This window comes from Plecotus auritus (genome assembly GCF_963455305.1).
Source record: "Plecotus auritus genome assembly, chromosome: 1".
NCBI classification, from domain to species: Eukaryota; Metazoa; Chordata; class Mammalia; order Chiroptera; family Vespertilionidae; genus Plecotus; species Plecotus auritus.
Window position 1 is genome coordinate 84,345,841 of NC_137770.1, and position 27,790 is coordinate 84,373,630.

At 51.7% G+C, this 27,790-nt stretch overlaps 2 protein-coding genes across 2 annotated transcripts in view; one reads left to right on the plus strand and one right to left on the minus strand.

The window, feature by feature from the left end:
• The first annotated feature begins 30 nt into the window (after positions 1 to 30).
• The window catches only part of NGDN (neuroguidin), a 54,672-nt gene continuing 26,912 nt past the window's right edge, over positions 31 to 27,790 (plus strand). The window contains exons 1-3 of the mRNA XM_080643027.1: positions 31 to 138; positions 19,002 to 19,365; positions 19,638 to 19,875. Coding sequence (XP_080499153.1) covers positions 19,780 to 19,875 — 96 coding nt within the window. The 5' untranslated portion in view covers positions 31 to 138; positions 19,002 to 19,365; positions 19,638 to 19,779. The remainder of the gene's footprint in view (positions 139 to 19,001; positions 19,366 to 19,637; positions 19,876 to 27,790) is intronic.
• Positions 2,255 to 25,981, minus strand: MYH7 (myosin heavy chain 7). The gene is made up of 40 exons (XM_080643015.1): positions 25,947 to 25,981; positions 24,216 to 24,269; positions 23,357 to 23,565; positions 22,966 to 23,109; positions 22,529 to 22,685; positions 22,308 to 22,335; positions 21,614 to 21,722; positions 21,440 to 21,532; positions 21,273 to 21,336; positions 20,782 to 20,880; positions 20,456 to 20,559; positions 19,688 to 19,826; positions 19,267 to 19,385; positions 19,018 to 19,167; positions 18,598 to 18,768; positions 17,692 to 18,001; positions 17,263 to 17,330; positions 16,806 to 16,893; positions 16,085 to 16,202; positions 15,834 to 15,957; positions 15,423 to 15,559; positions 14,936 to 15,191; positions 13,841 to 14,083; positions 13,478 to 13,654; positions 12,413 to 12,558; positions 11,223 to 11,313; positions 9,852 to 10,241; positions 9,266 to 9,392; positions 9,018 to 9,136; positions 7,633 to 7,829; positions 6,890 to 7,073; positions 6,550 to 6,715; positions 6,291 to 6,415; positions 5,452 to 5,760; positions 5,000 to 5,203; positions 4,754 to 4,879; positions 4,268 to 4,543; positions 3,262 to 3,357; positions 3,001 to 3,135; positions 2,255 to 2,390 (listed from the first exon to the last, which is right to left on the minus strand). Exons 3-40 carry the CDS (start codon positions 23,555 to 23,557, stop codon positions 2,373 to 2,375), a joined length of 5,808 nt encoding a protein of 1,935 aa, XP_080499141.1. The 5' UTR covers positions 23,558 to 23,565; positions 24,216 to 24,269; positions 25,947 to 25,981; the 3' UTR covers positions 2,255 to 2,372.

The following is a 27,790-nucleotide window of genomic DNA, read 5'->3' on the forward strand; positions in this document are numbered from 1 at the left end:
TTCTTAGGCCCCTTCCACTCCCCTGGCTCTCACATCCAAACCTGCTCTTCATCCTCCCTCAGCTGCTTCCCAAAGCAGCTCCTCATTCTGCTGGAAGTCCTGGAGTGCAGGGGCACGGGATGGAGACTCCTGCCACAGGTAGGGGATGGGTAGGTAGGGCCAGCCTCCTTGGCACCAGGTAGCGTCTCTGCCTGGCTCCCTGAGTCTGTCTGCTTCTGTGTTTGACCATCCTTTCCCTCTGCCTGGTTCCCTTTCTCAACGTCAGATCTGGCCTCTGCCATGCTTCTGCCCATCTTGGAGTCTGACATGCATACATTTCATGAGTCTCTGCCTTCTCTAAGCCTGACCTCTGCTTGCCCTCTGTCATCTCTGCCTCCACGTCTTCCTCCAGCGTCTTCATTGACCTCTCTCCAATCTCACTGTTCTCCTCATCTTTCCTGATTTTCCTTGCATCTGAAGGTGACCCAGGATTTTTTCCTTTGTCCGGGATCATCCCCTCAGCTCTTCCGGCTCCTCTATCCAAGGCTCACCCTCCCTTCTCCTCTCCCATGCCCTCTTAGCACCCTCCCCTCCTGTGGCTCAGCTGCCAGTTCCCTCTCACACCCACTGTCGCTACCGTTCTCTCAGCGTCCAGCTCCTGCTCTGTCTTCTGCTGTGGGAGCTTAGATTCTCTGGGTGTCCCTCTTTTTTCTCTACCAATATCCTCATTGCTCTCCAAGTCCTTCCTAGGAAGAGGAGTTTCCTAGGGTGGGAGAATGGAAAAGGTGCCAGGAGAAAGGTGGGAGGGCCTGTGGATCTTTTCTCCTCACTTGCAGCATCTTTTTTTAAAAAATATATATTTTATTGATTTTTTACAGAGAGGAAGGAAGAGGGATAGAGAGTTAGAAACATCGATGAGAGAGAAACATCCATCAGCTGCCTCCTGCACACCCCCCACTGGGGATGTGCCCGCAGCCAAGGTACATGCCCCTGACCAGAATCGAACCTGGAACCCTTCAGTCCACAGGCCAACACTCTATCCACTGAGCCAAACCAGTTAGGGCAGCATCTTTTCTTTTTTGTTGGTTTTCCTGGTCCTCCTGACCCCCAGTTCTCTCTCTCTCCACTGTCACCTCCTCAGGCCTTCCCTCAGGTCTTTCCTTTTCCCTTTCTCCCCTCTCCCTTCCCTTCCTGTAATCAGACACTGGCATTCCTCCTTCCTGGGATAAGCCCTTGCCCTCCCTCTTCAAAGCTAAGAGGTTGGGAAGGAGCAGGAGGTTGGCTGGGAGTGGCTGTGTGTGGTGGGGTTGGGGAGATTCAGTCTAGGGTGGAAGCAAGGCTTCAGGAGTCTCAGCAGGAGACTGGGACCATTGCCCCCTGAGCTCCTGCCCTCCATGGCCTGTCTTAGGCCTTTGCTAAGCAGCCCAGGTGTGTCACTGACTCCAGGGGGGCTGGAGTTTAGTTGTAGTGGGGCTTGCTTCCTCCTCCCAGCCCTCCTTCCACTCATCCCCTCCTCTTCTCCAGAGTCCTGCTAAAACATGACTCTTCCCCAGTCCCTCATCTACCTGCCTCCCCTGCAGATGGCCTGCAATAAATGGGCCAAAGATCCCCCATTTCCAGCAAGTCCAGATGAGGAGGGTCTTTTGAACAGAAGTGATAGTGGGAAGAAATGAGGAAGAAGAAAGGATGGAGGGTGCCAGGCCCTGTGAGATAAGGAGGAGATGAAGGTGGGCTGAGCGTATAGTTGTCCTTGTTAGCTGGGGAGAGGCGCACTGGCCTCTGGGGTTGGTTGGAGACAGTTGAGGCTGTGTCTAGAAGGGTAGTGGGCTACAGTTGCAAGTCCTTGTGCCCTCTCAGAGACCTGACTTGTCTGTGGTTTGGGGTTCATTATCCTACCTGCCCAAGGGACACACCTCAGAGGGTACACACTGACCCTCCTTCCCATGGCCCAGTCCCAGTACTGTCGTTGGTGGTGGTGAGGTAGCGTTGATCAGAGCTGGAACGTATGTCCATAGGAGATGGGTTCACATGCTCTAAGCGAGTCTTAAGGTTTCCATAAATCTCCTTAATCGTGAGTGTCTCTGAGCCAGGGAGAGGGCTGGGAGGAGAGGTGAAGGGGAGCTCCTTGGGGATGCTCAGAGCCTCACAGGCTCCCTGGGAAGGCCTCCTTGGTCTGACCTGTGAAGCTGCCTCTCCTCCCTTCACCCCTGTGTCCCACCCCTGTGTCCCAGTCCCTATGGCTGGCGGGCAGTGAAGAAGAGACCAGAGGCAGGATCTCACTTGGAGGAAAATTGCTTTATTCCACTTCCTCTAAAAGGGCTGCTTTATAGGCTCCAGGACTGGGATTCTGTTGGCACCCTCAGGACTGAGCGGATCAAGAAGCTGTGGCAAGGCTACTCCTCATTCAAGCCCTTTTGAAAGGAAACAAAGTCCAACTTAGCTCTAAAAAGGTGGGCGCTGGGTAGGGATGGGCACAGAGAACCAAGGGGAGCCGGGGCACTTGGTGGGGTGGGGGACTGCTGTGTGGCCTGGCAGGGGCCCCATGGTGTTGGGAGGTGTGTCCTAGGGATTGGTGAGGAGGGGACGTTCTGGAAGTTAGTCTCTGGGGTCAGAGAGGGAGCTGTGTGGGTGAGGACAAGGGGTGCTCGGGATCCCACTTTAAGATTACATTACAAGGTTGTAGGCTAAAACTAGTTGAAAGTGGAGACTAGCAGTTGGGGGAAACGAGCTGGAGTCCTCACAGAAGGAGGACTTCTGGGTATATATGCAGTGGGGGTCTTCTAGAGTTGCTGACCACCCTAGGGCTGGGGTTTGCAAAATCACTGAAAGTGAGAGCTGGAAGAGTCTTAGAAATCACAGAGGACTGAATCACCTTGTCCTCTAGGGCCTTGTGGTTCGGTTGTGGGGAATGAATAAAGAGGAGGCATCCCTTGTGTGGGGGCTGAGTCTGGGCACTGATGTGGGAGGGTGTGCTCCCATGGGGGTCACTTATAAGGCCTGGGGTAGGAGTGGGGAACCCACCTTGGTGCCGATGTCACGGCTCTTGGCCCGCAGCTTGTTGACCTGGGACTCAGCGATGTCGGCCCGCTCCTCCGCCTCATCCAGTTCATGCTGCACCTTGCGGAACTTGGACAGGTTGGTGTTGGCCTGCTCCTCCTGCAGGGGTTCAGGGGGAGAAGAAGTGAGAGAGGGCTCAGGGTCGGGCTCAGGGTCAGCTTCCGAGCCTGGGGCACTGGCTCCCGTGTCCCTCCTCCAGGCTCAGTCCCCAGCAAGGTCACTCACTGCCTCCTCCGCCTGGCGCTTGTAGGCTTTGACCTTCAGCTGCAGCTTGTCTACCAGGTCCTGCAGCCGCAGCAGGTTCTTCCTGTCCTCCTCCGTCTGGGGGCCAGGAGGGAGGATGTCACAGTCATAGGAGGCATGCCCCCTCCCTCCACTTGTCATTTTTACCCTGAATGTACTATCCTGATCCAGTTCTACTTTCTGATCCTCACCAAACATTTAAGTTCTCCTTATAATTTCTCTCCCCCGCAAAAAAAAAGAAAAAAAAAAAGAAAAAAAAAGTATAAATATTCTTAATGGTTTGTAGCAGGAAAGGGTTTAGGGAGCTGATAGGATTTTCCAAATTGTGCACAAAATTGTGTGTGCATGCTATTTCTGGGAGCAGTCCCTTGGAGGTCCTAGGGCCCCACAGAGGACAAAGCCCTCAGTTCTAGAACCCAGCAGGTGCTGGCAGGGACCTGGGACTGCAGGCATGATGGGATCTCCTGGGCTGCAGGGATGTCATAGACTTGATAGAGATTAAGGACAAGTGTGCACAGAGGGATGGTGACTTTCTGGATTGGACAGAAACAAAATCTAAGTGAGAGTCTGATTCTAGAAAACACCATGGAAAGCTGGAGTCTACACCTGTATGACTGGAAGTTTTGCAGTGTGTTTGAATGGCTTTGGTATGTTTTTGGTGTATTTTAGTGGTAATGGTGCCAGGCCACATACGTGCTTTCTGATGACCTGTTTAGGGAGGACTCTGTCTGGACCTCTGTGTGTCCCAGGGGCTGGCCAGGGGTTAATGCTGAGGTGGAGCTCTCAGCCAGGAATCGCAGAGACTAACCTCTGAGCCAGGGGACACTCAAGGCAGGACAGGGATTGGGGATGTGGAAATGGGCATCCAGGGGTTGCATCCCACCCCTTGCCCTGAAAGAGGCTCACAGAGAACACTTAATTCCTCTTGATTGGTTGTCACCCTGGCCTCAGGCCATGGTGCAGAGAGCCCAGCCCAGCCCAGTCACACCTGGTAGGTGAGCTCCTTGATGCGCCGCTCACTCTTCCTCATGCCCTTGACTGACTCCACATTGCGCTTCTGCTCGGCCTCCAGCTCGTTCTCCAGCTCCCGCACCCGGGCCTCCAACTTCTGCAGCTGCTTCTTGCCGCCCTTGAGGGCGATCTGCTCAGCCTCGTCCAGCCGGTGCTGCAGGTCCTTAATGGTCTGTTCCATGTTCTTCTTCATGCGTTCCAGGTGGGCGCTGGTGTCCTGCTCCTTCTTCAGCTCCTCTGCCATCATGGCGGCCTGTGGACAGGAGAGAGGTGTAAAAGAACCGGGGCCCAGGTCTCTTATCCCTAAAGGATCACCTCTTTCCCATCCTGGCGTTCGCTTCCTGAGGCCCTCAAACCCATGAAACTGCAGAGTCACCTTGTCCTTATAGCACAGTGGCCTGGCCTGGACACAGAGCCCTTGTTCACATCTTTAGGGGAGGCTGGAAGGTGTGGGGGCACTCACATCTGTGATGGCCTTTTTGGCCTTCTCCTCAGCGTTCCTGCACTCCTGCACCGCCTCCTCCACTTCTGACTGGAGTTGGGTCAGATCCGACTCCATTTTCTTCTTCTGGTTGATGAGGCTGGTGTTCTGAGGGCCGGGGTGGGCAGAGCATGAAAATCACTGAGCATCATGACTGGCTCCCAAACCTCACCTGCAGGGTGCTGTAGCCTGTGCTTTCCTCCAGGAATGCCCAGGAGAGCTGTTCACCTGGGAGTGCAGCAGCTGCACCCGCTCGCTGGTCTCGATCAGCTCCTGCTCTGCCAGCTTCCGAGACCTCTCTGTCTGCTCCACCACAGCCCGCAGCTCCTCCAGCTCGGCCTGCAGCAGGTTGTTGCGCCGCTCCACGATGGCGATGTTCTCCTTCAGGTCATCATTGACTCGGACTGCATCATCCAGCTGGATCTGGGTGTCCTGAGGATCAAGAGGATGAGCATGAGGGAGGGAGCTGATCTCTGGGCCCATCAGAACTGTTACACCAAACTGGATGCTGGTGGAAAGCCCATCATGGTGGCTCAGGAGGAGCCTGTGGGTTGCCTCGCAATGGCCCTGGGGCAGGAGGGATTTGGAGTTGTAATGGGACATTAGCACTCAATTTGGCCACATGGAGGCCTTCCCCTCTCTGGGCAGCAGACTTCCTGCTTCCAAGAGTCTTCATGTACCTTCAACAAGCTCTGGAGGCTCTTGACTTGCTTCTGGGCCTCGGTGGCAATGCGGTTGGCATGGCTGAGCTGGATTTCCATCTCATTGAGGTCACCCTCCATCTTCTTCTTCACACGCAGGGCCTCATTGCGGCTGCGTGTCTCCGCGTCCAGAGAGCTCTGCAGCGAGTCCACCACCCGCAGGTGGTTGCGCTTGGCCTGCTCCATCTCCTCGTCCTTCTCAGCCAGCTTCCGCTCCATCTCTGCCTTGATCTGGTTGAACTCCAGCTGTGCCCGGAGGATCTTGCCCTCCTCATGCTCTAGGGAGGCCTAGGAGGGGGGCGGAGAGAGAGGATGTGAGGCAGAGAGTCAGGGCACGGGCTGGGGTAGGGGTCTGTCCAGGAATCATGGATACAAAGTGAATTCAAGAGTGGTGTAAATAGTTCAGTCAAAAGAAGAAAGAGAAAAGAGAATTTGAAAGGAAAAAAAATAGGCCTAATAGAAGGTGATTTAGGCCTCACAGAGGAGAGCTAGCAATGAAGACAAAGAGGAAAATGAAGAGAAAAGGTGTTGCCAAGGAAACAGGCAATCAGGCACAGAATGTAAAAATCCCAAAGAGGGAGGCAGAGGTGGAAAATGGAGGAAAGTGAAAACAGGGAATCTTTTCAAAGATGTAATAGGTACAGTGTTTGTGTGAAGGGAACTGAGTGGCCTGTTTGCTCATTCCACAATATTTGTTGAGTGCCTACTATGTGCCAGGCACTGTTCTAGGCTCTGAGGATGGAACAGTGAACAAAGCAGACAAAAGTGAGATGAGAACTGTGACCACAGCTTAGAGCTCCCCCCTCTTCCACACACACCTCGGCCTCCTCCAGGGCTGATTGCAGCTCCATCTTCTCAGCCTCCAGCTGCTTGCGGACTTTCTCCAGCTCATGGATAGTTTTTCCACTGGAACCTAACTGCTCAGTCAGGTCAGAGATCTCCTCTGTGGGAGGGGCCGAACAACTCAGTTGGGGGCTGCCCTGGTCCATTGGGAAAGGACATGCTCTTTGGAGGCTCTGTGTGGTGCCAGGAGTGGCCATTCTTCCCTCCCCTCCCTGGCCTCATGCCCTAACGCACCCTGAAGGTTCTTGTTTTCCCTCTTGAAGGTCTCCAGGTGCTCCAGGGACTCCTCATAGGCGTTCTTGAGCTTGAAGAGTTCAGTGCTGAGAGAGCGAGCCTCCTTCTGTGAGGACTCCAGCTCTGACTGCGACTCCTCATACTTCTGCTTCCATTCGGCCAGGATCTGCAGGGACAGAGTCAGACTGACTGTGCAGCCCCCCTGCCCCACCTCCAGGGGCTGCCCAGGCCCCTTGCCTGGGCTCAGCCTCCTCCCTGACTCCAAGGAGTTTGCTCCTGGCCTCATACTGATGCTGGTAACCCTGCTCTGCCCCTGGCTGTGACCCCCACCAAGACCCACCTTGTCGAAGTTCCTCTGCTTCTTGTCCAGGGCCGCAGCGGCCGCGTTGGAGCGCTCCACATCCACCATCAGGTCCTCGATCTCGTTCTGCAGCCGGTGCTTGGTCTTCTCCAGGGATGAGCACTTGGCATTGACGGCCTCCACAGCCTCCTCAGCCTCCTGCAGCCGCTGGGCCAGTTTCTTTCTGCCCAGGGGGGTGGGGGGATGGTAGAAGAGGGGGGAAGGATGGAGGAGGGGGTATTTGGACAAGAGGAAATGACATGAGTCTTCTGGAAAACTGATCCTTAGAAATTCAGAAGCTGTGGGAGAAGCCTGAGGATGGGCCCCAGGGGGCAGAGAACTGAGTGGCAGAGTCTTGGCGGCAGGATATGAAGACCCACAGCACCCAGAAGGGCCTTCTGGGTGGCATCCCTCTAACCCTGGGCCAGCCTTTAGGCTGCAGACAGGGAGGGCACAGGAACTTCTGCAGGCCACCCCACCTTGCCTTGCCACAGCACCTGCCCCTGGTGGGAGCACTCTGCCCTCAGACAAACCTTTTGTTCGTCTTATATTCGGATGAGAAACATAATGCGAGCAAAAAGCTTCCCTGAGAGGAGAAGGACATGGGGCCAGGGCAGGGTTCTCCTGTGTTGTCAAAACCTAGCTAAGCATCCATCCCATGTGTCCAATCTACTGAGGATCGAGCTGCACTGCAAGCTGCCGGCAAAGGGGCCCTGGCCAGAGGCGGGCTGCCTGGGACTCACTTGGCCTCCTCTAGCTCCTCGGTCCGCTGGATGGCGTCCGTCTCATACTTGGTCCTCCACTGGGCCACCTCCGAGTTGGCCTTGGACAGGACGCGCTGCAGCTCTGCCTTGGCCTCTGTCTCCTCCTCATACTGCTCCCGGAGCAGGTCGCAGTCATGGCGGGCTGACTGCAGTGCATGGGCCAGGGCATTCTTCGCCTGGGGAGGTGAACAGCAGGAGGTGGGCTCAGCTTTCCCCATAAAGCATCACCAGCCCTTGCCCATCTCCTCACCCTATTTTCAACAGCCTCCCCATGGCTCACCTAGCTCTAAACTCCAGCGGACCTGGAATGGTTTACTGAGTACCAATAAGAAAGTATGCCCATGTAGCACTGCACTATTTACAAACAGCTTCATGCCCGTCACCCCTGTCCCCTCACTGCAGCAGACATTATCATCCTCTCCCATTTTTGGGGGAGGAGACAGAGGCTTAGAGAGGTTAGGTGGCCAGTTCGATTACCGGTCAGGGCACATGCCCCAGTGGCAAGATCACCAACCTCTAAGAGTCAGGTTAGAATTTGAGCCCTGACTTTTAAAAATATATTTTATTGATTTTTTTACAGAAAGGAAGGGGGAGAGAGAGAGAGAGTTAGAAACATCGATGAGAGAGAAACATCAATCAGCTGCCTCCTACACACCCCCTACTGGGGATGTGCCCACAACAAAGGTACATGCCCTTGACCGAAATCAAACCTGGGACCCTTGAGTCTGCAGGCCGATGCTTTATCCACTGAGCCAAACCGGTTAGGGCGAGCTCTGACCTTTTTTAAAAGTCATATTCTTTCCCCTTTTTCAGGAGCCCAGCAAAATGCTAGAAATAGACTCCAGTGAGTTTCTCTCTCCAGGTTCAGATTGCTCTGCTAACCCAGGACCCACAGGCATCCTTAGCCCATGTCCTCCCTCACATCTCTCCAGGAAAGGCAGCAGAAAGCCTCAGGTTGGGGATTAGACTTAAGAGGCATGTGGTGGGGTCTGGGCCAGTGGTCGGCAAACTGAGGCTCGCGAACCACATGCGGCTCGCGAACCACATGCGGCTCGCGAGCCGCAGTTTGCCGCTCTGTTGACTAATGAGTTTGCCGACCACTGACCTAGACTCTCGATTCCAATAATTACAGGCTGTTGTTGTTCCTTGTGATTAAGCCCCTATCCCAGTGGTCGGCAAACTCATTAGTCAACAGAGCGGCAAACCGCGGCTCGCGAGCCGCATGTGGCTTGCAAGCCGCAGTTTGCCGACCACTGGTCTAGGCTATTATCCCTTTTGGAATTCTGGGAGAAAGGAAATAATGGGATGCAAGGCCAGTGCTATGTTCCTGGCAGAGGGCCATGTGGCCTGAGTCTAGGCCTCACCTTGACCTCCTCTTCCAGCTGCCGCTTGAGGTCCTCCAGCTGCTGGGTGTAGGTGAGCTTGCCTCGGGTCAGCTGGGAGATCAGTGCCTCCTTCTCATCCAGCTGTCGGGACAGTTCACCTGGAAAGTCACCGAGACACACTCAACTCTTGAAGGCAAGGCACTCCTCTTTCCCCCGATCCTTCTCCTAACCCTCATTCTCTGGAGAGGTATGTGTATGTGTCTCCCCAAGGCTGGGGTAGCGCTCACCATTCTCAGTTTGCAGCTTGGCCCGCTGACTGGTGAGGTCATTGACAGAACGCTGGGTCTCCTCGGCTCTGCTCCGGTGCTCATTCATCTGGTCTTCCAAGGTCCGGCACATTTTCTCCAGGTTAGCCTGACAGAGGAAGGAGATTCAAATGATGGTTTCAGGGGGCACTGAAAGGGGTCTAATGGAAGCAATTAAAGGAGAAGGAAGAGGCACCCTGGTCAGTGTGGCTCAGTTGGTTGGGTGTTGTCCCATGCACCAAAAGGTTATCAGTTTGATTCCCGGTCAGGGCACATGCCCCAGTTGCAAGCTCCATCCCTGGTAGGGAGTGTGCAGAGGCAGCTAATCAATGTTTCTCTCTCTCTCTCTCTCTCTCTCTCTCTCTCCCTCTTCCTACCTCTTTCTCTAAAAATTCATAAAAATATTTTTGTAAAAAGGAGAGGAAGAGGAAAGGCATGGAAGGAAGGAGAGGATCAGAGAACCGAGTAGAAGAAGGAAAGTGGGAAACTGAGCCCTCAAAGAAAAGAGGAGACATGTGGAGATGGGTGGAGGGAACTGGAGGAGGGGAGAGGCTAAGCACAGGCCCACCTTGGCCTTGATGATCTGCTCCATGTTGGAGGTGACATCATCCAGCTCCAGCTTGAACTCACTCTTCTCCTTCTCCAGCTTCTGCTTCACACGCTGCAGATTGTCAATCTGCTCGCCCAGCTCAGCCACACTGTCAGCATGCTTCTTGCGCAGGGCTGCCGCCGTGGCCTCGTGCTGCAGCGTGGCCTCCTCCAGGTCCCGCCTCATCTTCTGGAACTCAGCCTCACGCTTCTTGTTCATCTCAATCTGCACAGATGTGGCCCCGCCAGCCTCTTCCAGCCGCTCACTGATCTCCTCCAGCTCCCGGGACAGGTCTGAGCGCAGCTTCTCCACCTTGGCCCTGGCAGTGCGCTCGGCCTCCAGCTCCTCCTCCAGCTCCTCGATGCGTGCCTGGGCCCAGACACAAAGGGCTCAGCCTCACTGCCTGGAACCCTCCATGGGAGCCCCCTCCCCCAGCTCTAGAAGACTCCTGGCCTGCCTGGAACAGCAAGTCAGTTTAGTTCTACCAGTGGAGATATGGAAAGAAAAGGATTTGAGGGAGATGGTTTAGGCAGCTAAATTAGCCTTTCTTTAGGCCAGAACATTATGCATTCTCTTTACTGAAAGTGGTTGAAGCTTGCTCTTGAAGAGGGATAAAAAGACCTGTGTTCTAGGGATAGTTAAAGCAGTTTAGTGGGAAAAATAATAAACGTTAGAGTAAGAGAACCGCGTTTGTTTGACTAGACCAGTGGTCGGCAAACCGTGGCTCGCCAGCCACATGCGGATCTTTGGCCCCTTGAGTGTGGCTCTTCCACAAAATACCATGTGCAGGCGCGCACGTACAGTGCAATTGAAGCAGTACTCTAATTAAGTTAATAACAATGTACCTACCTATACAGTTTAAGTTTAAAAATTTTGGCTCTCAAAAGAAATTTCAATCATGGTACTGTTGATATTTGGCTCTGTTGACTAATGAGTTTGCCGACCACTGGACTAGACAACTAAAGACCCAACAGTGTTTGCTCTAGAAGTAACAAAGGACGTCATAGGCCATCAGGGCTGCAGAGACCTTAAAAGTTACCAGGTACAGGAGAGGACATGGAGACCCAGAGATCTGGAGTGGGCTTCCCTATGGTCATCAGCTAATCCAGATCTGAAATAGGAAGCCAAGATTTCTGCCTCCCTGACCTGTGAGCTTTTCAAGATCTCTTCCTACATCATCCTTGGATCACCCAGCCCTGCATGGAGGTGTTCCATGGGGAAACTAAGATAGCCCAGTGCCTCCCTTGATGGACCCATAAGCAAATGCCTGTGATGCTGGGGAGAAGACAGCCTGGACGAGGGGGTTGGGAAGCTGAGTTTAGTGCCCACTCTGGGCATCCCAGACTTTACCTGAAGCTCTTTGAGCTTCTTCTGCAGCTGACTGCCCAGGGCCTGCTCATCCTCAATCTTTGCATTGAGGGCGTTCAGCTCAAAGTCCTTCCTGTGGGGAAGGAAGGCGGCTGAAGCAAGGGAGGTTGTTTGGGCTCTAGAAGGGCCCACCTGTGGTTGGAAATGGTAATAAAACAAATGAACAGCAGGATTTCAGCAGAAAAACAACTTCCAGGGCTGATGGAGGGTCCACCAGCTGAAGGATTGAAGTTCAATAGGAAATGTGATGGGAAGAACATTGCAGGTGGAGTGATAGGACCTGGGCTCTGAGGGACTCTCCCTCTTTGGTCTGTAAAATGAGAGGGTTGGACTAGATGTTTCAAAGGCCCCTATTAACTCCAAAGGTCTTTAATTCTGTCACTCTAACTTTGAATTTGGTTAATATTTTTGACCCTTTGTTTCCTCTTTAGTAAATTGCAGTTAAAAATGCCATCCTTTAAAGGTGGTTTGAGGATCAATGGGATTATGTATTTACTCACTCATTCAACAAATACTGTGCCTGGGGAAGTGTGGAGACTCCTAGGCTGATGTAGCCCAATGACGATGTGGAACCTTTCAAAGCCCTGACTCTAAAGCACCATAGGATCCTTGATTACCCAAGCATGTTCTGCAGGCTCACTGTTTACCAAGTTGGAAAGTAGAACTACACATTTTGGAAGGACTTGCAATAAGATTTAGAACCACAAGTTCATGAGGGGGAAAAAATGGCCCTGATCCTGCATAGCTCAAGTGTGATGGCTGACCCATTTCCCTGTGGCTCTCTGGGCTCTCCGTGAAGGACCTAAAAGAACTTTCTTGAGAGGTTTTTGTGTGGAGCATTCCTCCATGTTAACAGCTGGTCTCCAAAAAGACTTGTGTATAAAGGGGTTGAGCTGTTATTTTCCATCCCTTTTAAGTGCCCAATAAAAAAAGGGCTTGGGGGATTCAAGTTAGACTTTACCAGGGAAAACTGCTGGGCCCTGATGTACATGTCTGGGGGAGGAAAGAACTCTTCCTGGAAGCTTTGACCTCAGTTTTGCACCCACTAATTGAATCTAAATGAGGCTGTTACCTCTGAGGATGGATGTCTTGGGTCAGCTTAGACTGTCATCCACAGAACAGTGTGCTGGGCTGGGAAGGAAAAAAAGGCAACAGGGAGGGAAATACGCTACTTTTTCAGCCGCTCATCCAGCTGTTGCTTGGCATTCTCTAGATCCATGATGCCCTCCTGGGTCAGTTTCAGGTCGCCCTCTAGCTTCCGCTTTGCTCGCTCCAGGTCCATGCGCACCTTCTTCTCCTGTTCCAGGGACCCCTCCAGCTGGTGGAGAGAAGGACTAGTGTGATGCATGAGGAGAAGTATCCTGACTTGGTGATTTGAAACTCAGTCACTCCTAGGGTTGGGGGATCCTAAGCGATGTTCAGGACTTGGGAAAACCTCCCCTGAGTGGGCCAAATGTTACCAGGGGGCTGGGAGAATGCCTAGCATGTAGGGATGCTCAGTAACTGATAAAATGATAGAATGAGTGACTATGGGATGAAACCCCAAATCTGCATACCTTCATTCTGCATAGTATAAACACCTACTAAATTTCAGGAGCCATACTAAGCACTGCAGAAACGAAACTAAATAAATCTAAGTTTCTGCCTAAAGGCAGCTCACATTCTTATGGCTGAGACAAATTCTTCAATAATGATAAGACAGAGTGAAAGTAACTCAACAGATATGTGCACAAAGAACTATCTGTGGAAACAATGATCACTGAGGACAAGACCCTGCCTAAAATATTAGAAGCCCAAAGATTCTCTTTGAGGATTCTCACAAAATTCCCGGAGAAATGTATCATGTTCTTATGAGACAACCCTCTAAATTCAGTGGTTGAAGGTAGAGATATATATGCTTGACTCTACTGTTGATCATGTCAGTGACATGATCTACTTAACTCACATTTGGTCATCCTTCTCCTTTCCTTTTTTTTAATATTTCAAAAAAAAACAATTTTAAATATAATGTTACATTCAATAAACATTAATATTTCAAGAAAAATGATTTTAAATATAATAAGATTACATGAAATAAACATTAATATTTCAAGTATCCTTCCCCTTTTCTATTCCCCGGCTCCCTTCTAGAAAGGTTTCAGGAAAGGGAGCACACTCCAATACCTCTGCACAAACACACACACACACACAAGCATAGATGGGCATGGTATTTCTAGGCCCTGTGACAATCTACTCACATCGTCCACCTGCTGCTCCAGTTTGACCTTGGCCTTGGTCAGTGTGTTGACCTTGTCCTCTTCAGCCTGAAGGTCATCCAGGGCCTGCTGGTGGGCCTCTTGCAGAGCTTTCTTCTCTTTGGTCAGTTTGGCAATGATCTCATCCAGCCCAGCCATCTCCTCTGTCAGGTTCTTTACCTGTCAACCAAGAACCCCATCCCTTTTAGGGTCAAAGGTCACAAGCCTGAGGACATCTATGGAGATCTTCAATGCCAAGGACCACCCTGCTATCAGGATCCCCTGAATGGCCTGGTGTTGGTTAAGGTCGGTGTGGTCTTTGAATCCTGAGGAGACCTGGGCTGGCACCGAAGGAGCTGCCCTCACCTTGTTCTCTGTTGCGTGCTTCTCTTTCTCCACCTTGGCCAATGTCAGCTCCAGGTCATCAATGTCCCTTTTGAGCTCAGAGCACTCATCTTCCAGCTTGCGCTTCTTGGCAGTGAGCTCAGCATTCGTTTCCTCCTCGTCCTCCAGCCTCTCATTTATCTCCTTCACCTTGGCCTCTAGCTGGATCTTGTTCTTGATTAGCTGGTCACAGCGCTCCTCTGCATCAGCCAAGTTGTCTTGTTCCTGAGGGTGAGACACAGAGGGGAGGCTGTTCAGTGGGTGGGGTCTTTGCCAAGATAGGTGGAAGTGGGACAGGCTCAGCCCTCTCTATAGGAGGGGAGCTTCAGGACATCCCCCCACTGAGAAGAACCGCAGAAGGATGGGGAGGGGTGGATTTTAAAATATATATATTTTATTGATTTTTTACAGAGAGGAAGAGAGAGGGAGAGAGAGTTAGAAACATCGATGAGAGAGAAACATCGATCAGCTGCCTCCTACACACCCCCTACTCGGGATGTGCCCGCAACCAAGGTACATGCCCTTGACCGGAATCGAACCTGGGACCCTTGAGTCCGCAGGCCAATGTTCTATCCACTGAGCCAAACCAGTTAGGGCGAGGGGGTGGATATTAGGGCAATGTGGTGAGAGCTTTGGGGAATGGGAACAGAGGGTAGGGAACCAGAAGGCTCTTTGTTTGGCCTTCTTCATCTGGTCTCCTCCTTTGAAGAAAGGGAACTACATAAATATATATACAGCATATGTTTGCAATGTGGTGAGATGGGTAGCTTTATTCCATTTAGGGATGAAGACAAAGAGATTCAAAGGTAATGCATGGTCTGCCCTGGAGCTGTGGATCCAGGATGAACCGAGGTAGAAAGCCTGTGTTTTAAAAGTTATTTCTTTCTCCCCTTCCCTTTTCTTCTCTCAAGGGACCTCTTTGGAGGCCTTTGAAAGTGTTGATTTTAGAATCCTCTGCCTGTTAGGGGACAAAATGGTGAGCCCCTGGGTGGAGAGGTGCAGTGTAGTCAGGGCTGGGTGAAGAGGTGCAGCGCAGTCAGAGCTGGTGGAAGAGCCAAAAGGGGCCCAGAGCCTCACCGCCTGCACTTGGAGCTGTAGGTCGTTCTTCTCCTGCAGCAGGGACACCATCTTCTCCTCCAGCTCCTTGCGGTGAGCCTCGGACTTCTCCAGCGCCTCTTTGAGGCGCCCAAACTCCTCCTTCATGGTGGCCATCTCCTTCTCTGTCTCTGCACTCTTCAGCAGAGGCTTGATCTTAAAGTACAGTTTCATCCAGGGCCAGTTCTTGACCCCCATGAAGGCCCGAATGTTCCACTGGATTATCAGCAGGGAGTCTCTGCAGGGGCCCAGTGAGAGGAGTGGTGAGAGATCCCTCCTCCCTCCTTCATGCTCTGAGGCCCTGACTCCTAGGCCCTTCCTTCATCCATCCTGTTCTCTGACCATGAGCTCCACCCTCTGTCCCTATGAGACATTCCTGCCAGTCTCATTGTTTGAAGCTTTTTCTCCTAATACTGCCCCTGAACCAACCTGGGCCTCGGGTTGGCACCCTCCTTTTGAAATCTCCTACCTGCGTTCCAACAACTTCTTAAACTCCATTCTGGAGAGCACACCACGGGACTGGGCCTGAATGCGAGTGATGATGCGGCTCAGCTTCTCATCTCGCATCTCCTCCAGCAGTCCCAGCAGCCCCGCCTTGAAGAACACCTGCAAACAAGGGGGAGAGACAAGGGGGTTGCAGCCTCAGAGAAGGGTATCCAGGATGGAGGAAGAGGGTGGGAGACCCTGGCTGAGCTCCCAGGGGACCCATCACCTGCTCATTCCAGACCTGGGAGTGAAATGTGGAAGACAAGAGAGAAAGGAAGCCTGGCTTCAGGATACAGGAAGCCAGGAATCAGGGGTCTGCCTTCCAAACTCCCAGCTGCTCTGCTCAACATGGCTGCACGCCCTGCAAGTCCACCCTGCGGAGCTCTAGACTCACCTTGGTGTGGCCAAACTTGTACTGGTTGTGGTCAATGTCCAGGGAACCTAGCAGCTTCTCTGCTCCTTTTCTGCTGTCAATGAACTGGCCTTCAGGGATGGCCGCTGGGTTCAGGATGCGATACCTGGGAGGGAGGTGCCCAGAGTCACCCACATTCTGAACTGGCCAGCTCTTTCCACAAAATTTGGGGTCACCTGCAGACTCCATTTCCCATGAAGGCCACCTGGGCTCCCCCTGTTCCCTGTACCCACCTCTGCCGGAAGTCTCCATAGAGAATACGGTTGGGGAAGCCTTTCCTACAGATGCGGATGCCCTCCAGCACACCATTGCAGCGCAGCTGGTGCATGACCAGTGGGTTGTCTATCACCCCTGTAGCAGGAGGGAAGGAAGAGGACTAGACTAAGAGCTAAGTCCTGAGTCCTGATCCTGACTCTGCCACTTATAAGCCAGTAACTTTAGCAGGTTAGTTAATAATGATCTTTAATTACTTTTCTGTCTTTCTTTTTTAGATTTTAAGAGTAACCATAGGCTTTCACATTTTTTATATAGTTTATGCCTAAAGGGTAGCCAGGAAAGATATATCCCATTTTCTAAAAAATAAACTAAGACAAGAGGGGTTAAGTTCAGAGAGGTTAAGGGACTTGACCAAAGTCACTAAGTTGATCAGAACAGAGCCAAGCCTTAGACCCAGGCCCCTGAGCCTCTATCTCCTTATCAGTAAAAAAGAAATAAACAATCCTTATATGTCTCATTGGGGGTTTTAAGGAATTCATGAGGTAAGGTTAATCAAAGAGCCTTATATGCTACCCTGAGTTACACATTCCAAAGGTGAGGTAGTATTGGGGCAGGAAACCTCATGGGGGATAGGAAAAGAATGCAATTTGGAAAGCACGGTGGTGGGAGATTAGTAGATGCCTGTTCTTGGGGCAGTGAGTCTCCAGCAGTGGGCTGGTCCTGAGTTCTGGGGCTCACCTGAAGACTTGGTCTCATTGGGGATGATGCAACGCACAAAGTGGGGATGTGTACAGCGCAAGTTGGTCATCAGCTTGTTCAGATTTTCCTGTGATCCAAAAAAACATGAGGGAAAAGTAAAGTAAGTGAAAGAAAGAGAAGTAAGAATGGGAGAGGAGAGGAAGAACAGGAAAGAGAGACTGAGAGAATGCAAAGAACTAAAAAGAATGGAGGAATGCTAGGGGAAGACATGGGAGAGGAGAGAGAAAATGGAAGGCAGGAGGGAAAGAAAAGAGAGATGAGATGGGAACTGAGTAAGGGAAGAGGCCTGCAAATGAAGAGGAAGAGAATGGAAATGAGGAGATGAGCAAAGAGTGGAAAGGATCACAAATGGAATGAGGAGATGGAGTGGGAGGAGTCAGGATGAACAAGGCAAAGAAGGAGCCATGCTGGGCTGGGGCTGGGGTCATACACTCACCCTGTGCACAGCTGACACGGTCTGAAAGGATGAGCCTTTCTTGGCCTTGCCTTTGCCCTTATCAGCAGCTGTGGGTAGGAGAGTCAAGAAAAGGGGCACAAATAGGTGTGTGGGGAGGCCAGGGCAGGGGTGAAAAGTCACATCCTCTAGTTCAGCCGTCACCAACCGGTGGTCTGCGGACCACTGGTGGTCCGTGAGTTCTGAAAGGTTGGCGACCGCTACTCTAGTTCATATCCTTGCTAGCATTTGGACTCCAAGGGAGGGTCTTCACTGTGGGTGCCTCAGTTTCTCCACCCAATTCTCTCTCAATGAGTCTGTAAACCTTGGGTACAGTCTGATATGAAAGTGATGGAGTGTAGCAATTTTCCTGCTTCAGATCCAGGGCAGAAACCCTGTTCCTTAGTCCCCTGGTTCCCAGTCTCTACTTACGTGCATCAGATGCAGCATAATTGGCAAACAGGTTGCTGAGCAGCTTGAGGGAGGACTTCTGGTACAAGCCCACCACTGTCTCATTGAGTGGGTCTTTGTTCTTCTGCAGCCAGCCTTGGATGTTATAGTCCACGGTGCCAGCATAGTGGACCAGGGAGAAGTGGGCTTCCTGCTTCCCCTTGATATTGCGAGGCTTCTGGAAGTTGTTGGACTTGCCCAGGTGGTTGTCGTACAGCTTGGCCTTGAAGGTCATGTCTGTGGCCTTGGGGAACATGCACTCCTCCTCCAAGATAGACATAATGCCCATGGGCTGAGGGTGAAAGGGAGAGCATCACTGAGCATGACTCATATAGATGGAGATAGAGCCTGCTCTAGGATCATTATTTGCTTATGGAGATGCCCCTTTGGACATTAAGGTATCAGGGTCAGCTCTGAGCACAGTTATCTACTGACTGGCACTCGTTCAAGCCTTCCCAAGGTGGAAGACTTTGCTTGATTTCAGAGGAACCTTTGTGAAAGTCTGGGAATGTTGATGCTATACATATCATTCATCACCCAGATCCCTGAGATGGAGGAGTTGAAAATAGGGGCACTCTTACAATTCCCACCCTATCCTTAAATTTTCTGCTCCTTGGATGGGTAAGCCAGTGTGGTTAAACACACTGGCGTGGGAGGTCATTCTAGAGGTGGGAGGTCCTCTCTGTGCCTATTCTCAGGCCCTGGGAACTCAGCTCTCCTAGGTGCCACCCTGTCCTGGGTGGCTAGGACAACAGAGGGCTCTGGAAATTGGGGCTCCAGATTTTTTTGTTATCCAGATCCTGTTCCTTAGAAGGTATGGGGCTGCCAATTTGACTGAGGCATTCATGTGGGTATGAGTGGACAGTTCAGGTGCGGCTGAGGTAGCACCTTCTCAATGAGGTCGATGCAGGCCTGCAGGTCCATGCCGAAGTCAATGAACTCCCACTCGATGCCCTCCTTCTTGTACTCCTCCTGCTCCAGCACGAACATATGGTGATTGAAGAACTGCTGCAACTTCTCGTTGGTGAAGTTGATGCAGAGCTGCTCGAAGCTGTTGTACTGCAGGGTGGATGAGGGCAGAGGTGGGTCAGGTAGGCAGATATCTGAATGGTCAGCCCAGTGAGGGGTGTGGCTGTTACCCTCCCCTGTCAGGGCAGAGAGGGAGTACCCCCTGAAGACAGGATGCTGACTGCTTCTGTCACTGCTGAACCCCACTTGCCTTTCTGGTGTCTGGCTTATGGCTTTCCTGTTGCATATGCTGATGAGTGTGTCATTGTTCCCCCTACCCTCAGGGCTCCCCCTACTCACATCGAAGATCTCAAAGCCGGCAATGTCCAGGACTCCAATGAAGTACTGGCGCTGCTGTTTGGTCTCCAGGGTGGCGTTGATCCGTGTCACCATCCAGTTGAACATCTTCTCGTACACTGACTTGGCCAGTGCCCCAATGGCATATGACACCTGGAAGGTAGGGGAGAGACCCAGGTGAGCAAACTCATTGAGAAGAGTGAATTCCAAAGCTTCCACTCCATCATCATTTATCTTCTAAAGATGACCCACCTGCTGGACATTCTGCCCTTTGGTGACATATTCATTGCCCACTTTCACTCGAGGATGGCACAACCCCTTAAGCAGGTCTGCTGAGTTCAACCCCATGAGGTAAGCAGACTTATCAGCCTCTGGAAAGAAAGGATAGGTAGCATAGTTGATAAAGAGAGGACTCCTGACATATTTCAGAGGGAAGAGGAGCCTGGAAGAGATTAACCAAAGAACTTATATGCATATATGCATAACCCATGGACATAGACAATAGTTTGGTGAAGGCCTGGGGAGGGGACAGGAGCAGGGTGGAGGGGTTCAATGGGGGAGGGGCATCTGTAGTACTTTCAACAATACAGATAAATTTAAAAAGAGAGATGACTTCTCTGCAGATGTAGCCTTCAGCGACTCCACAGCTGCCCCCAGCATCCCAGACTCCCACCTTCTGTGCCATCAGGCTCAGCCTGCTCCTCTCGCTGCTTCTGTTTGAACTTCATATTTCCAAAGTGCATGATGGCACCTGTCAGCTTGTAAATGGAGTTCTTCTCCTCTGGAGTGAAGCCCAGCACGTCAAAGGCATTCTGTAAGAAGGCCCCATATTGGTGGACCACAGGAGAGGAAGTATGGCAGGTAAATGAGGTCTCTCTTCAGTTGAAGAGAAAACCCCATGAGTTCTGAGATTCCCATACCCAGTGATGACTCCAAAACAAGGTGGGAGGTACCAGTGCAGGGTGGAGGACAGACCGCCTCAGCCCCAGCGTCAGTGATCACAACTGTTCTCTGGAGGTGCTCTGGGTTACCCATGCATGTTTCCTACTGTTGCCCCTTTTCTAGGCCCCACACTTGTTTCCCTGCCTGGACCTTCCATATCTGTCCATATATGCTGTTTACCTAACAGTGAGCCCAGCTCATGGAATCTACATGACCCTCCTTCCCTTACTGATGCCTTATTTTTTCACTTGTCTGCTTCTCTGTCCCATGGCTTTCAGCCCTCTCTGGTTTGATTGAACACCAAATACTGGCCAGCCCTATCTCATCATACCCATATCCCAGCACACCCTGGCCAGAGGGACATGCTGGCCCTCAGGGAGAAACATACCACTATGAACAACAGACAGCCAATGTCAGTTCTACTCCTGGGCCAGTGGAATGCCCATTTGCCCCTCACCACCAATACCCTCACCTCTGGACTGGGTCCTTACACACTTACATCAGTGGCCATGAGTTCCTCAGAGTCATCAATGGAAGCCACAGTGGTCTCTCCTTGGGAGATGAATGCATAATCATAGGGATTGTTGGTGATCAACAGCATGTCTGGGGGAAGAAGACGTGTTTAGGATATGGCACAAACCCCTGGCTCTCACTGCCACAGCACAGGGCCTGTAGAAAAGCACATGACAGGACTTAATGTGTCTCCACATCCCACAGAACTCAATTCAGCAGTGCCATAAACCCAGTGCATGCCAACAAGCAGCCCAAGCAGAAGGAACCAGGTTGCCATGGAGACCATTGGTCTCAGTTGGTAGTCTGACTCACCCAGCAGCTCAGGCTTTTTATTAGACAGGATTTGGTAGAAAATGTGATAATCTCTTTCTGATTTCAGCTGGAAAATAACTCTGGATTTTTCCAGAAGGTCTGTGAACAGTAGGGGAGAAGAAAGAGAGAAAGGACAAGAAAACAGAAATGAATGGTTATGTAGCAAGCAAAAGGTAGAGGCAGAAGGAGAGGAATAGAGGGAAGAAAGAGGGAGAGACTCATACACAGACACACAGAGGTGGAGATAGAGACAGAGAGCCAGGAGGAAAGAAATAGTCACAGAGAAAGACACACAGATCTACAGAGTCAGAGATGGAGAAAGACCAGAGGAAGTCTCAGAGAGAGAACTAAAGACACAGACACACAGAGACAGAGAGGGAGAGAGACTGAGAGTCAGAGACCAGGAGAAAGACAGACAGAGAGAGGTTGGGATCAAGATGGTTAAATGAGTGTGGGCTCAGGCTGAGCCCTAGCAGATTGATGGTACTCACAGGTCTCTATATCTGCTGATGCCAACTTGCCAGTTGCCCCAAAATGGATTCGAATGAATTTCCCCTGGTGAGATGGAGGAGAGTAGTGATGAGTTGAGGGAAAGCTCATATTTGATGCTATCCCTCCATCAGCCCAAATCCCAAGTCCAAGGTCAGGAACCACTCACAAAGCGGGAGGAGTTGTCATTCCGGACAGTCTTGGCGTTGCCGAAGGCCTCCAGGGCAGGGTTGGCCTGGATGATCTGGTCCTCCAGGGTGCCCTGCAGAGGTCAGGAGGATGGGAGGTAAGAGGACTCCCTTCCCTTTTTGCAATGTGGGCCCTTGAGGGACAACAGGCCTACCTTGCCTGTGTTCTGGTCCTTCTTGCTGCGATCCCCAATGGCAGCAATAACAGCAAAGTACTGAATGACCCTCTTGGTGTTAACTGTCTTCCCGGCCCCGGATTCTCCGCTGTCAGGACATTCAGGGGCTCATTAGGCAGTGCACAAACACTGCTGGGGGCCAACAAGCCTCAAGTCAGGAGAGAGTGTCTGGTCCTACTTGACAGTGGGAGCCCTGACGCAGGCAGCTGACAGATACTAAGCATCCCAAATACATAGCTGTACTTTGACATACCCAGGGTCAGGTGTAGCAACCAGGAAGGATGACACAAGAAGGTGCTGGGTTTGGGCAGGTGGAACCTGCTCTTAGCTGGGTAAAGTCAATCAGAGGAGATGGGCCTAGAATAAGAATGGATGGGACTGGAAGAATGGGGAAGGGAAAGATGGAAGAAAATGAAGAGTCGAAGAAGATATGGTGATACTGGGCTTAGGAATAAATGATGAGTTGGAGAAGAGTGGGTGAAGGAGATTGGAAAGGAAAAATAAGAGAGGGAAGGAAGAGAACAAAGAGAAGGCAAGGGGGAAGGCCAGAGAAGAAAGAGGAGCTGGCATGAAGGTGGAGGGAAAAGAGTGGGCTATGCATAGGGGCTGGGGATCCTGATGAGGCTGGGGTCAGGAAGATTCTGGAAGGGAACAGGGTAGGAGCCACACTCACGTAATCAGGATGGACTGGTTTTCTCTGTCTGTGGGGAGAAAATGAGGAGGGAATCAGAAGCCACTCAGGATGCTCTTATTTGGTATTCCCCACATCCCCCCACTCCCTGCCTTTCTCCAGGCCTGTCCATCTTCCAAACCCCTCAGGAGGAGGAAGAGAGCCAGCGGGTGCGTTTCCTCATGTGGGATTCTCAGAAAAACCTTTCCCTTGGGGCCTGTCACCTGTCAGCATGTTTTGATAGGCGTTGTCGGAGATGGAGAAGATGTGGGGCGGTGCCTCACTCCTCTTCTTGCCCCGGTAGGCAGCCACCACCTCTGCATTGTACACTGGTAGCCACTTGTAGGGGTTGATGGTGACACAGAAGAGGCCTGAGTAGGTCTAGGAGTAGAAAAAGGGAAGTGATTTGCCAATGGAAGGGATGGCATTAGAGTTAGAGAAAGATCGCAGAGAGGAAGAAGAGAAAGGAAAATCTATGAATACATTAAATCTGAGTAGTGCCAGCCCCCAGGGCATTAGAACTGAACCAAGGATATAGGGACTACTACAGAGTGCAATACTGTCTGGGCACAAAGAACAGAAACTCTCATCTCCAGGAGGTAGATATGTATGGACCAGGAAGCCACCAGACTCAAAGGGATGTCATAGATGGAGCACTCACGTAGATCATCCAGGCCGCATAGCGCTCCTTGAGGTTGTAGAGCACGGCAGGCTCGTGCAGGAAGGTCAGCATGGCCATGTCCTCAATCTTGTCGAACTTTGGCGGGTTCTGCTGCATCACCTGGTCCTCCTTCACTGTCACTGTCTGCAACAGCCCCCACACAGAGCCTATTGTCAGTCCTCCCTCAGCAGGGATAAGAGTTAGGCGAGTTACAGGACGATGGTATTCAAGAGAGAAGTCAGGATCATAGAGAAGATACACTGGATGTTGGGAACGAGAATGGCTATTTGGAGGATGTGGGTCCCTACCTAAAGGAAGGGAAAATCGGACTGTCCTCAGGCTTGTGTGGGGGGTATCCAGGGAGGCCTCTTATGACGGCCCTGCCACTCACCTTGCCATTCTCGGTCTCGGCAGTGACTTTGCCACCCTCTCGAGACACAATCTTGGCCTTGACGAACTCTTCTTTGTCATCAGGTACGAAGACATCCTTCTTGAGGTCAAATGGCCTGGTCTGGGCTTCCAGCCGCTCCTTGTCTGACTTGCGTAGGAAGGGGGCAGCGGCCCCAAATACTGCCATCTCTGCATCCCCCATGGCTGTGCCTGCAGTGGGCAAGAGAAGGAGTTGGCTGCCCTCCCACCCACCTGTCCTCCCCTCTACTTTTCTCCCTGAGATCTCCTCTATAGTGGGAGTCCCAGAGCCTAGCACCATGCTCAGGAGTCAGGAGGGGTCACTGGTAAGTCCTTTGTTTCTTGAGCTTATCCCTCAACCCGAGAATGCCTAGCAAATCTGTCAGGCAGAAGGAGAGACTAACATTTTTTTAAATTCTCACTCGAGGATATGCTTTTATTGATTTTAGAGAGAGGGCAAGGGGGGAGGAGAAAGAGAGAGAGAAACCTTGATGTGAGAGAGAAACATTGATGGTTGCCTCCTGATGCAACCAGGGATTGAACTCGCAACTTAGGTATGTGCCCTGACTGGCAATCAAACCCACAACCTTTTGGTTTATAGGATGATGCTCAGCCAACTTTTGTTTACCCTGGGGCTCTCCTGGACAAGGGTGGAACATCCTGGGATTCTTGTGGGAGTAGGAAGTTGACTATATCCATCTCTGACCCTTGTCTTTCTCTGGCCCCCTCATTAGTCACAGGTGAGGACTCATGGTCACCAAGACATTCTCCCCAAGGCCAGGCAGAAACTAGAGTTCAATATCTTTCCAGATCCCCCACACCCCATCTTCAGCTTTCCTTACCTTGGCTTCTCAAATATGTCTGTAAGAGGAAAGTGTCTCAAGTCTGTAGGGAACCTGGAGAGAGGGAAGGCTGTGTCCGTGCCACCTCCTGCTACTTCCTGGCTGTACCCTTCAGCACCCACCCACCCCTCCCCTAGTACTGAAAATAGGTGGGCAGTGGTAGTCAGCTTCTCTGGTCCTGTCCTCTCTCTTGCTTTCCAAGCACTATTCCTTTTATCCCCTGAGCAGTAATTCTAGTTTTCTGATGTCAACTCAATTCTTAGCCCTAGTCCCCCTCCCTCTGGGAGATGGTCCCACCTTTGCCTATACCCATCTAGTGAAACTTCCTTTCCTTGAGGCACCTGAAGAACAACAAATGCTCACATTTGTTCAGAGCTTTATAGTCTCCAAAGCATTTTATTTTATATTTTAAAAAAATATTTTATTGATATTTTACAGAGAGGAAGGGAGAAGGATAGAGAGCTAGAAACATCGATGAGAGAGAAACATCGATCAGCTGCCTCCTGCACACCTCCCACTGGGGATGTGCCCACAACCAGGGTACATGCCCTTGACCGGAATCGAACCCGGGACCCTTCAGTCCACAGGCCGACGCTCTATCCACTGAGCCAAACCAGTTTCGGCACCTCCAAAGCATTTTATTCACATATTCTTACTCAATCCTCACCCCATTCAACAGACAAGGAAATTAAGGTCATAGGGCTTGCTTGTCTGAGAACACAAAGCAGTAAGTGATGGAGCCAGAACTTGAACCCTAGTCTCATGACTCTAAAGCCAGTTCTCTTTCATGCTGTCCCCATTTGATTGTCAGTCCTGATAGACATTCTCAGAGAGGAGACCTTGTGGGCATCCTCTCATAGACACACCCCTCACACTTCCAAAGATGTTCCACATGTCCTCTGATAAACACGCATGCCCGCCACTCATGTCTCACACAGACACATTCCCTTCCTTCATAGATCTTGGCACAACCCCCCTCCCAGAGTGCCATTATGCCTCAGCAACAGACACACGCGCACACGCACACACACCCCTCTGATGCATTCTGGTCTCATATGCTTTGATACAGACATCCCCCAGTAATACATGAGCCCCCACCTAAATATGTGTACAGCAAACACAGGCTGTCTCTGAGTATGCAGAGACCTGGACCAGCCACACCAGGTGCCTGAGAACTCCTTTGCAGGGTGTACACAGACTGTAGCAGTCTCAAATGCTGGATGCGCACACAAGCACCTCCAGTGCGTGGACATGGGTAGTTACACATTGAAGACCTCTCAGAACTAGCTTTTAAACATACACACTTTCTAAATAATCATTCTCTGCCATCCTCTCCCCCTGTGCCTCACCCCAAATGGACCTGCTTGTCCTCAGGCATGATCATAAACACACTTGATATTTGTGTATCTTGGTTCAGACCATGCATGCTTGTACACACCACGCACACACACATGCGCGCGCGTGCACACACACACACACACACACACACACACACACACCCCTCTGATGCATTCTGGTCTCATATGCTTTGATACAGACATCCCCCAGTAACACATGAGCCCCCACTCCTCCTGGGCACATACACGCATGTTTAGACCTGAACATGTGTGCTGTTACCAGACCCAGTACTCTGCATGAAGTCCTGCATGCAGCTTGCTATTCCAAGAGGAGCCCCTTCCTAAACCTGGAGCCCCCTTATCCCAGAGGAAGGCTTCCAGCTCCGTCTCCTACCTGAGTGCAGAAAGGACAGTTCAGGAGAGAGCTGCGGAGCCTGACCTGGTCAGGGGCTGTATATATGGGGCAGCAGGGCGCCCCCACCCCCAACTGTACCCAGTCCCCAGCCCGATTTAGAAAGGCTGTTGTCACTAGAAGCATTTCCCCCAGGTTCCCCCCGCCTTCCTAAACACCACTCCCCTCCCCACTTCCAGCCAGGAAACAATTGGAAGTGGTCGTCATTGTTATGGCATGGAGAATGCAGGGTCTGAGTTCCAGGGGGCGGGGATGGCTCAAAGTGCAGCCAAAATATCTCCCAGGCCAGGCCTCAAATTCCACAGCTGGCAGGAGAGGGAACTGACCACAACTGACCACCCGTGACCTCAGGCAGGCAACGCCTGGCCCTCCACAGGGCTCTCCTAGCCCCTGGCACTGTGGCCCCTCGACTCCCTGCCCAAGCACTGGCCTGACCCCATTTGCACAGTGTCCTCCCTGCTCCCTGGCTTGGGTTCTGCATCCAACTGAGATGGGAGGGGGCTGAGTGTCAGCAGCAGAGGGTAGGGCAGAGTTGGGGGCCTGACCCCAAGATGGAGGCCAGACTGAGGTGGCTGGAAGAAGGTTTCCCAGCCAAGTGGCAAGAACAACGACCAGGAAGCTTAGAGATGGGGACTCTGGCTTGGGTACTAATTTCCTTGGACTAGCCAAGTGATGTGTTGAGGTCACTGAGCCTCAGAGCCAGACAGGCCTTAGTGATGGGTCCAAGCCCTTCATTTCATAAAGAGGGGAAGTGCCTTCTTTAAGATCAAGCAGCCAGTCAGGGCAGCAAGATTCAAGGGCAGAAAGAAAACTCAGCAAATGGGGGAGGGAGCCCAACTGGGTGGAGGGAGGCTAGAAAGGAGGGCAGGGAGTCTAAAGACCCAATGCGGAGGGCAGGGTCCAGCTTCCAGGGAGCCTTTGCCTGACTCCTTTTCCTAGCTCTGCCCACAGGTGCTAAGTGCCTAGCCCAGAGCCAGACAATCCAGAGCCACAGATAGCACAGCTCCTGTAGAAGGAGACCTCTAACCAACACAGCCATTGCCTGGCCCACCCGACTGCTTGTGTTCTGTGGGATGGTCTCTATCCAAACTTGGTGAGACTGGTGTTCTGGTAAGTGGGACAAAGACCTCCCCCTTTCTTGCAGGCCTTAGGGACAGCCACAGAGTTAGTAAGGAAAAGGAGCTGGGGCTCAGCCTGTGAGCACAGGACATAGCCAATGCCACTCTCTTCCAGCAATGGTGTGCAAGCTTCACTGGCTCCGTGTCCAGGCAACCACTGCGTGGTTTGATTTAGAATCCCTCCTCCTTCCCAACTGCAGGTCTTTAGCGCACGCAGGTTAACCCTTCTGATTAGCTGTCAGCTTGGAAGGAGAGCGGCAGACCTGGGTGATGGGATAGTGCAGGTACACTTTGAAGGTAGGGAGGGCATAGCAGGGAAGGACAAATCTAGGCTGGGGGCCTCAGTGGGGGCTGCTTGGTAACCACGGCATAGCCTGAGGATATTGAGCAGCTGTAGGGAAGGGTGCAGGCAAGTGGGGGTAGAGCATGAACACAGGGGCCTTGTCCAGTGCAGCCACAGTGCTGAGGTATACAGCTGCTGGGGTGGCCCTCATGGGCTCAACTGCTAACATGTCTAGCAGAGCAAACTCTGGGGGTCCTGACCAGGCCCTGCCAGGTGCTGAGGAAGAAAGCCCACTGGTAAGGACCCCAGGAATTGACAATAAAGGGTAAAATCTCTCTCTTTCTCTGTCCTTTTTATAAAAAAATATTTTTATTGATTTTTAGAGAGGAAGGGAGAAGGAGAAAGAGATAGAAACATCAATGATG

Coding starts and splice junctions, on each gene's coding strand:
- MYH7 (XM_080643015.1), bottom strand. CDS start 23,557: ATGGGGGATGCAGAGATGGCAGTATTTGGGGCCGCTGCCCCCTTCCTA. Junction 4,544..4,753: donor CCAAAAAGGCCATCACAGAT/GTGAGTGCCCCC, acceptor TCCTGTCCACAG/GCCGCCATGATGGCAGAGGA. Junction 3,358..4,267: donor TCAAGGAGCTCACCTACCAG/GTGTGACTGGGC, acceptor CCTGGCCCCCAG/ACGGAGGAGGACAGGAAGAA.